At 42.2% G+C, this 10,149-nt stretch overlaps 1 protein-coding gene across 2 annotated transcripts; it reads left to right on the top strand.

The window, feature by feature from the left end:
• The first annotated feature begins 683 nt into the window (after positions 1–683).
• On the top strand, positions 684–9,065 carry TNIP2 (TNFAIP3 interacting protein 2). 2 transcript variants are annotated; one of them, XM_062575267.1, is made up of 6 exons: positions 684–1,132; positions 4,049–4,354; positions 6,194–6,277; positions 6,835–7,116; positions 7,515–7,634; positions 8,055–9,065. In XM_062575267.1, the coding sequence occupies exons 1-6, from the start codon at positions 1,043–1,045 to the stop codon at positions 8,325–8,327; spliced, it is 1,155 nt and encodes a 384-aa protein (XP_062431251.1). In that variant the 5' UTR covers positions 684–1,042; the 3' UTR covers positions 8,328–9,065. The 2 variants fall into 2 exon arrangements, with proteins under 2 accessions (XP_062431251.1, XP_062431250.1); XM_062575266.1 differs by having other exon boundaries at positions 684–1,516.
• The last annotated feature ends 1,084 nt before the right edge of the window (positions 9,066–10,149 follow it).

The following is a 10,149-nucleotide window of genomic DNA, read 5'->3' as shown; positions in this document are numbered from 1 at the left end:
GGGAGGGGCCGCCCCTTTCCACGGCGCACGCGCCTCCCTCCCCTCACCGCGGGGCGGCGCGAGCCGTGGCGGGAAGTGAAGGGTGGGGGGGGAAGGGAAGGTCCCCTCCCCTCCCGGCGCCAGGAAATTCCCGGAGCGGCTCCCGCTGGGACACGGGGCCGCGGGGCTTTCGCAACGCCGGGCGAGCCCCGGCTTGCAGCGCCTCAGAGGAGCCTCCCCTGCCCCCCGCTCCCCAACGGCCCCTCGCTCGCCTCGCGCCCCCCCCCCCCACTCCCCAACGGCCCCTCGCTCGCCTCGCGCCCCCCCCCACTCCCCAACGGCCCCTCGCTCGCCTCGCGCCCCCCCCCCACTCCCAACGGCCCCTCGCTCGCCTCGCGCCCCCCCCCCCACTCCCCAACGGCCCCTCGCTCGCCTCGCGCCCCCCCCCCACTCCCCAACGGCCCCTCGCTCGCCTCGCGCCCCCCCCCCCACTCCCCAACGGCCCCTCGCTCGCCTCGCGCCCCCCCCCACTCCCCAACGGCCCCTCGCTCGCCTCGCGCCCCCCCCCCCACTCCCCAACGGCCCCTCGCTCGCCTCGCGCCCCCCCCACTCCCCAACCGTCCTTCCCTCGCCTCGCGCCCCCCGCCCAGCCTTGGGCCCCCTGGCTCGCCCCAGACCCCTCTTTCCCCCCCCCCCCAACGGCCCCTCGCCCCCAATGGCCTCTCACTGCCTCATCCTCCACCCGCGTCCCCCTCCTCCGCTCGGCCCCAGGTTTCAGCTCGCCCCCGTCCCGCCCGCCCGCCCCTCGCCGGGGTTCCCCGGCTAGCCTTGCCCCCGGGGCCGGCTTCTAGCGGCGGGGAAGCTCTGCGCTGCCCCAAGCCGGCCTTCCCGGCCTCGGCGGAGGCGGCCCTCGGCCCGGCCCGCGCGGCAGAAAAGCGGCGGCGGCGGGGAAGCGCGGTAGGCGGGTCCTGCGAGCCCTTAAAGGAGAGAGATCGTCCCCTCGCCGAGAGGCGGAAGAGCGGAGAAACAGCTACGGCCGTGCCTGGCTCCTCTTTGGTTTTATATGCATCTGGCCGGATTATTGCTCGCCCTGGAGAAGAAAGAGAAGGGGCCGCAGGCTGGTCGAGACTCGCCGTCCTCAGCCATGTGCTCGGTAAGCGAGGGTAGCAGTACAGATCCCTTGGTGGCCCGGTTCAAACAGGTGGAGGAAACGCTGGAAAAGCTGCACCGGGAGAACAGGAGCCTGAAGAGCAAAGTGCCTCGGTACAATGCGCTCTGCACCTTGTACCACGAGTCGGCTCAGCAACTGAAGCACCTTCAGCTGCAGCTCGCCGCCAAGGAGGCGACGATCCGGGAGCTGAGGAGCAGCCTGGCCCGGCAGCCGCCCGGCCCGGCCGAGGCGGCGGCGGCGGGGGCCGCGGGCGCCGAGCCCGCCCGCTCCCTGGTGGAAAGTCTCCTGGAGCAGCTCGGCCAGGTCAGGCAGCAGCTCAGGGACAGCGAGCGGACCTCGGCACAGAAAGTGGAGACTCTGAGTCAGGTAATCCCCAAATGCCCCCAAACAGCACTTGCAGCTTGAGCGTTGACTCTGCTTTCCAAAAGGTTGCGTGTACTTGTGAACTTGCAGCAGAATTTACCTCAGGAGATTTATTTCTATACTCCTTTCTAGAAAAATAACTAGTTTAAGTTTAGTATTTCCAGCATTTGTTGTCTTGAATGGAGCATCTGACTTGAAATATGTTTGGTGATGACCTCAATTACAGGCAGTAAATTCAAGCTGCTCGCTTGAGTTCATAAAAACAGATTTCGGTTCATGGGCACCAACACTGAAAACTTAGTCTTCAGTGACTTGCCACGGTGGCATAGCAAGCTGGTGGCAGAGCCTGAACAAGAAATCAAATGTCTTGAACAGTATGATGCTTATTCTCCTTGAAATGTTGATGCCTTTGGCAGAACTTGCATTATCGCGGTGTGCCCAGAGAACTGTTCACAAATCAGCTCAACCATATGCATCAGAGATTAGTTTCCACTGCATTAAGTTGAATAAGATAAAAGAGCCTGGATGGTATTTTTTATGCAACTATAAAATGAAAGCTAAGTGTGACATTGTAAATCTTTACACAACTATTTTCCACAAGCAGGAGAAAATATTCAGTAAAGACTAAATTCAGAAGTTCTATATTATATAAAAAAACCCTTCCTCTTTATCAGTAACAGTTTTGTTCCATAAGATAAACAATTGTTTCCTACATTTTTTCTATTAAAGTATTTCTTTTTATAGTTCACTTTTTAAAAAAATGTCTGTCTTACATTGACATTAAAATAGCACTTTAATACTTGGAGAGGTTACTGGCAAGTCTAGGTTGTGAGGCAATAGATTGGGGGAGTAGGGTATCAGTGACAGAAAATAGCCTAAAAACCGTGTCCTCTCCCATCCCCCACAACTGCTATTTTTGGTACTGTCGTTAAGACTTTCCTGTGTTCAGTCTGAAATACTTAAAGAATTTTAAAGCATTTCTTTCTATATGAAGCTGCAAAAAGGAATTTCCAGACCAAAAAGTAGTACTTAAAATTGAAACAAGTATTTTTGTCATAAGTAATCTCTTGACCTAATGCTTATACAAAACACTTTCCACATATGACACTCACCTAAAATGCATTTAAATAAGTTCAAGTTTGGAAATTTGTAATAAGAGATAATCTTACGGACACTTTGCAGACAGATAACAAACCTGTGGTATCTGAAGATGTTCTGAAGTCTGACGCTGAAAGTTACATCTCTAATCTACCCAGGAATTGTAAGCATAGCAAAGGGGAAATCTAGCATTTAGCAAGACGTTAAAGAACTTTAACATCAGTAACAAGAACAAGCACTATTTTATAGGTTGGGCTAATCACTTTAATAGTTTTAGAAATAAATGTTTCATGACCAATCAAAAAAAAAAATAAAATAGTTGTCAATAAAATAAAATAAAAAATCCCAATGCCAGAGAAGATGCTCTGAAGTCAGAGACCTGTGTGCTGGACAAAGATTGCTTCCTGTGATTTCCAGCTCCAAGGAAATGACCAAGGATTATGATTTTAAACTCCTCAAGATTTGGAAGGGTAGAGTCAAGCTTGTATCTCACTGTCTATCCTAGTATCCAGGGCAACACTAATTCTGGAGGAACAGTGCTACAGAGGTTTCTGTTACCAGTTTCCTTTACTCTTTGAGATCATGAAGCTCATGCTATTTTTGACAAGCTTGGGACTGTAATATTCTAGGTGTTGTTTTGTGGCATGGTACTACAGCATGATTGAGCATCAGTTTATAAGCAGACTTCTTCTCAAAACACCTACAAAGATCAGATCTTGATGCAGAGTAGATGATTCCACAGAGCTTCCAGTTCAACGAGAATGTGCTGCAGTAAGCTATACATCTCTTTCCTGAAGAATATGTGAGATTCCCTCCTGTATTTTGGAGACAGTTACGGCCAGAACAGAGTTATTGCTGCCACGGAGGTTTTGTTTTCTGTTTGCTTGTCATTACCACTCATCCTCTCCTAGGTGGAAAAGTTGTTGTGTTTGCTATCTCTGATTTGGCCTTGTCACAGTACCAGGCAATGAAGAACACTTCATTAGGTTTTTGATAGGATGATTTTTCAGTTCCAATTTTTTGAGGTCTACTACTTGGAAATTTGGAATGCAGGATTAGAAAGCATTTCTCAGCTTCTGTAGTCATTCCTCTCAAACTGCGTTGTTTCCTGTAAGTTCCATCTTCAGCTGGTAACTGCTGAATATATTTTGCATAAAATCATCCTAAATTCTTACTTGTTGTTTTTTTTTTTTTTTTTGATTTCTTGATACTACTGATTTGTAAGTGTTTGTATGGCTGTTGGAGCGCTTCTTGATTTTGATTGGCTGATCTGTCAGTTCTAAAATTCAGCGGTTATATAGAAATGAATTTGATTTATTTTTACTTTAAGTACTTTGCAGTGAGTGTAAGAGAAACATGGAATTAGTGCAACATGGAATTCAGTCTTAAAATATTTCAACTTTGGGTTGAATAACTTCCTCTCCCCCTAATGTTTAGGAAGTGCAGCAGTTAAATCAGCAACTAGAGGAGAAAAACGGGGAGATACAGCAGATGATAAATCAGCCTCCGTATGAAAAGGAGAGAGAAATCTTACGGCTTCAGAAAAGCTTGGCAGAGAGAGAGAAGGCTCAGGCCACCAGTGAAGTTTTGTGCCGTTCACTTACTGATGAAACACACCAACTTCAACGCAAGTTAGCATCCACAGCAGAAATGTGTCAACATCTGGCAAAATGTCTAGAAGAGAAGCAAAGAAGAGAAAAGAGGAATTCAGATGATCAGATTCCTACTGAAAGATCTAACCAGGTACTCTTATTACACTTTTTGCAATTATTAATTTCTAAGGAGCTCATCACAATATGACAGTTGTAAATGAGGAATGGTGAGAAACATCCCTTTAAGTAATTTCACATATGGTGAAAAGATTAATATGGCAAATTCTGTGTAATTTTGAACACTAAGAGTTCAGAATGGAAGTTGTTGTTAGTCACTTGCATTTTGGCCATCATTTATCTCTAGCATCAGAGCTTGCAGAAGAGACAGCAATTGCAACTCTTCTCTGCATACACTGCAGACAGTAGCATGCCTGTGTACATCACTAGATGGTGCTGTGCTTTTGAAGGTGACGTCTCTTAGATGGCTTATAAACAAGCCATCGCTTGGCTTTGATTTGGTTTTGCATGCATAGTATAGACCTACTGAAAAGCTGTTTAGGAAAGAGCTGACTAAGGAATTTTGCCAATTTTTTGCTTTGTGGTTTCTACATGTCCCTTGTCCACCCTTCACCCCTCCCCAGGATCTCTCCCTGAAATATACTGTTTCCCTACAACAGGGCTGTTAGACAAATTGCTTCATGATAATAAAATGATAGAAATGCCACTGAGGGGGACCAAGAAACAGTAGGATGGTGGCCTGTCTTGCTAATGGTTGTGTAGCTTTACATCACCATCACCTTAGCTGAAGCTTTTCAGTGTAGGGTAGAGACAGATATTTTCATGAGGAAATCCATTGTTCCAGAAATCGTGATGTTTCCTTAGCTATGTAATTCAGGATAATGTCACAAGCAAGTAACATCAGAGGTGCTGCCTCCAATACTAGATAGAGGTACTGAGTACTGTAACCAGATCTCTCAGAAAAGAAGAATTGTCAGTCTTATGCCCTTTGCTATGTAGTAGTAATGCTGTGTTTCAGATAACTACCCATTTACATTTTTGTGATGAACTATATGCATGGGTCCGTTTGATTTTGTGAAAACATTTTAGGAACATTTTCAAAGAAAGATGGTATATCCAGATTAAAGTTACCTATAAGATGTATGTAGAGGTTGAGTAGATAGAAGAAGAAAAAAAGACTTTTTAAGGGACTTGAAACTTTTAGTATTATCATATTTTAATTGTATTTGATAGACAGGAAACTTGATTGACTTTGATATATGTAATAAGTAGCTAACCTTGTGCAGTGGGGACTTCCCTCTTGAAGAACAGAAATTTCAGATGCAATTACTAGCTGATTCTTGGGAATTTTGTACAAAAATGTTCTAGATTACTCATGTACCCTGGGTTTTTTTTAAGCAGATGTCACTTTTTTTTTTTTTTTTTAAGGTATTCTTTCAGTCAATTATTTAGCAAGCAGGGCTTTTTACTAACTTCTTCCTAGCACTGGCTAAAATTATAGACAGTAATAGTAAAACAAGATGAAGGCATATCTGTATTTTTGTCATGTATTTCCTCCACTCCAAACAAGCAGTTTCCTCGGAGTTCTTGTAAACTCTCAAGTGCCGTTGTCATCAATGCATACTTTCGTGCATGTAAAATGTGTGATAATTTTTTGTTAACTTTAGTTTGGCCAGGATATGCTTGTATGATGTTGCATAGACGTGTTTAAAAGCAATACCACGGTGGTAAAAACCTGGTTACACTTCCACTCTGATTATTAATAAAAAAATCAGCCTAGCTACAGGCTATGCTATACTGTATAACATATTCCTATACTATGTAGAAACAGGTAAATCTAGATATATTTGTTTCACCGATAGCATATATTTTAGATGAATAAAGCAAAGACTACTTTCAGCTTAATAGCATAGTTAAGTAATATTTGGGATTCTTATGTTAAAATGGTATTTTCTGTATCTGAAAATTGCAGCCGTCAGACAATGAAGCTTCACTTCAAGCCCTTATCTGCAAACTACAAGATGAAAACAGGATGCTAAAACAAAAAGTGGCTCACGTGAGTACTTTCATTTTGTGCAAGATTAAGATTTGATTGAGTAATTTGAATTACATTAGATTAAACAGACCTTATCAATGCCATATTTAATCAAATGGCAGCTTCATGGGAGTCCAAAATATTTGTCTTTTCAAGAGAGCACATCTCTGCATACTTCTGGGTAAAAACAGCTTATGTTTTTTAATGTTTTCTTGTTGTTCTTAATAATGCACTGCAAAAGAAAATTGGTAGATGAAGATTTTTCTCCACTGGTTTTTGTACTTAATTTCCTAACCCAGAAGAGCACTATGTCTAGCATGACTGCAAATCCCTCCCATTCCATATTATGTGATACTCTGCCTATGGCCTGGCACATGGGGAGGGCTGCCAGTGAAGAGACAGGTTTACAGTATGATAATCTTCCACTTGCGTATAAATTAGCTCACTCGCACTCAGTGGATCCTGTTATATTTGTTAAAGAATCTTGGTCCTGACCCTACAGACATTCTGTGGAAGCTTGAAAGGTTATGACTTCATGTTATCACTTCATGTTGTGACTTTCCTGGGTAATCTTTCAGGTAGAAGACTTGAATGCAAAATGGCAGAAATATGATGCTAGTAGGGATGAGTATGTGAAGCGACTCCACTTGCAGCTAAAAGAACTGAAGTCACAACTGGAGCAACAGCATGGCATAACTTCAGCACAAACAAATTCCGAACTGATGCAAAAGGAGATACTCCGGTTAAACAAGCTACTGGAAGAAAAAATGAATGAATGCATAAAAGCAAAGAAAGAATTAGAAAATGTGAAGAAGGCTAGTGAAGGAGATAATGAGCGCATACAAATGCTGGAGCAACAGGTCATTAAGTTTCTTTTTCCTAGACATGGGAATTATTTGGTTTTTTTCCCCCCTAAAATGCTGATCTCTAAGGGGGAAAATGAAGCTATTCCCCCACCCTGGCCTTTTTTCTTTTTTTGTCACTTGCCTTTGTCACAGTGGCTATACAGCTATTTAAAATCACGGATTAAAAGAAATTTGAGTACTTAAAGAATTTTGTATGATTCTGCTGTCTTCTAATACAAAATATTAAATATAAAGATATAAAAAAGATGTAGAAATACTTTTAAAGCATAGACATGATAGACAAGATACTATTGAGACTCAGAGTAAATATTTACAAACAGAAATTACAGCTTCAACTATAATTTAACTTGCCATGCTTTTATTTGTAAAATACTAACATAATTAATTTTCAGGTCCTAGTTTATAAAGATGATTTTACATCCGAGAGATCAGACAGAGAACGAGCACAGAGTAAAATACAAGAGCTTCAAGCAGAAGTTGCGTGTCTGCAACATCAGCTAACAAGAAGACAGGTAAAAAAAAAAAAAAAAAAAAAAAAAAAAAAAGCAAAACGGTAGTTTTAAATAAAAGAATCTCAACAAGATTCAGATTACTTCATAATCTGGGTTCTAGTGGAGATGCATACATATCCTTTTCCATTCTGTTTCCCCTCTATGTTGGATCAACATAGTTAGAAATTGTTCTCAGAAGGAACAGGGGGACAATTATGAGTCCAGTAACCGTGGCATCTTTAAAGTAGCTTGCTAGCTATCCATCTTGTCCATCCTTTTACAAGTCTGCTTATGACTTTCAGTAAATCTGCAAAAACTGATGCATGTCTTCTAAGTCTTCAGACAAAAACATGATCAGTGTTCCATTTAAAGATGATAAAATATTCTGTTAAATATATTTTTTTGCTCATTTTTTTCAACAACTCTTCTTTCTCTTTCTAGGACACATCTAGTCACTTCAGAGTTCACATTGGTAACCAGAACCATATGTATGTACAGACAAACGTTGAACATCTACGAGGCAACAGCCCAGGCCAAACAGGCATGAGGAGAGCAGCTTCACAGTCTGAGCAAGCGTCTCCACCTGTAGACAATGGAAACTCAGGATCGGAGGGCAGGGCACAGGGTGAACTTAGATGCCCTCACTGTATGAGGTTTTTCAATGATGAACTTAGTGATGAATTTCTCAAACACGTTGCTGAATGTTGTCAGTGACCACCTCATGTGAGGAGTGTAAGTAAGTTAATCACTACTTTATACGAAGTAAAACTTTGCTCTCTATATAATCTCCTACAGTCCTAAAACAGAGTATTTCAAATGGACAGCTTTTAGGAATTAGGAGGATGAGCAGCATCTACCTCTTATTTTATTTCACTTTCTCTTGGACTGCATGAAAAACTTCAAGATAAAGCAAAGGCTTTTATAAAGAAATATTTTTTCCAACAACTACAAGGGAAGAAAGCATAATGCAAATTGTGCTACAAACGAAAGAAGAAACCTAGCTAGCTCAGAGTAGCTAGCTTTAGAGTGCAGTTTGACTCAGATACAAGTCTAATTCTTTACAGCAGTCTGAAGGCTTGTGAAAATCACTGAACTTGAAATATAACACCTTTTTCAAAGATGGAAAGAAGTTGGCTGAAGAATTTGGGGAGGAGCAATTTGGCAGAAGATAGCAAAAAAATTATTTTGCTTTATCTGGATTAAAATTGAAAGTATTTTCTTTATTGTTGAGGGTAAACATTCTCAACTGAAAGCAGGAGAGGTGAAGGAAATGTAAAAGGGCTGGTTATCAACTAAAACTGCCCTGTCTTTTTTGCACAGAAACAATGTACAGGGATATTTATTTTTTCTGTGCCATAAATGTTTTACATATTTGTAAAAGTATATTTGTGTAATTATTGATTGTATTCAAATTTTATAATGGTCTAATGATTATTTTTATAATAAAAGTGACAGTGCAGTTGCTTTACTGCATTAGTAAAGTGTCAGAGACCTTTCTTTTTGTGGAAGTACTTAAATGGAAAATAATCCAAGTAACTATACTCAAGTGTTAGCTAAATGTCATGGTTTCAGGTATGAGTTATTCCATTACTTCAGTAATCTCGGACTATTTTCAAATAATATGGTGAAAATCATTCCTCAGTTATGAGAGGAAGAATGACCTTTCAGATAAACAAGAACACATTTAACTCCCTACCCTGCCACACGGTGTTTGTGACTATACCACAGCTAGCTTAAGTATATTTTTGTCCTATCTACAATGGAAATAACTTCAAGAAAGAGGAGTGGATCATTTTGAGAAGTATTAGTGGTAAAGTGTACAAGCTCTTGTCTACCCTCCAGGTGTTTCTCAGTAAGTCAGAGTTGGAGTTAAGGAGGGTATGTAAACAAAGTAAAGGCCTAGTGTAACCACAACCTTTTAAGTTTAAAGAAAACGTTTACTTTTTGTAACGACAGTTTAGTCCTTCCTGCTTTACTTACTTTCCAATTCTAGATCTACCTTAAAGATGATTGTGGATATTTTTCCTTCACTTATCTTTCTGTATTTGTAACTGCCTCCTTCCTTCTCGCCCTACTGCTCCACCCTCCCCAAAAAAGGGAGAAACCCCCTCTGCCATGATTTTGCTCCAGCATACACCCAGCACTTGGTTCCCCCTTAGAAAATATTTGCTCCTGTTAAACATGAATCTTCTACCCTGCTGAAGGACTAAAGTCTACTGTCCCCTTTCAGTGATTTTCCCAAACAGCACTGAGTTGTGTCTGATTTTTCTTTCACCATTTCCAAACAAACAGTTACAAATCAGCAACGGCAGCACTCTTGACTGTGTTCTTGGTTGACAAAATGATTAGCAGAAGTAGTGCAATCCTCCCCCCCCCGCCCCAAATATGCAACTCTAGGCAACACAGTAGTGCTATTCATGTGATTCACATCTGCAAGGTTACAAACCAGCTGAAAGAGCTAAACCTTCCCAAGGGAGAGCTACTCTTCATGGATGAAAAGAAAATTGATTTCCTGTTTCTTAGGGCTTGCTCAGGT

Source organism: Rhea pennata, chromosome 4 (genome assembly GCF_028389875.1).
Source record: "Rhea pennata isolate bPtePen1 chromosome 4, bPtePen1.pri, whole genome shotgun sequence".
Classification (NCBI taxonomy): Eukaryota; Metazoa; Chordata; class Aves; order Rheiformes; family Rheidae; genus Rhea; species Rhea pennata.
This window is presented reverse-complemented; position numbering and strand designations above follow the sequence as displayed.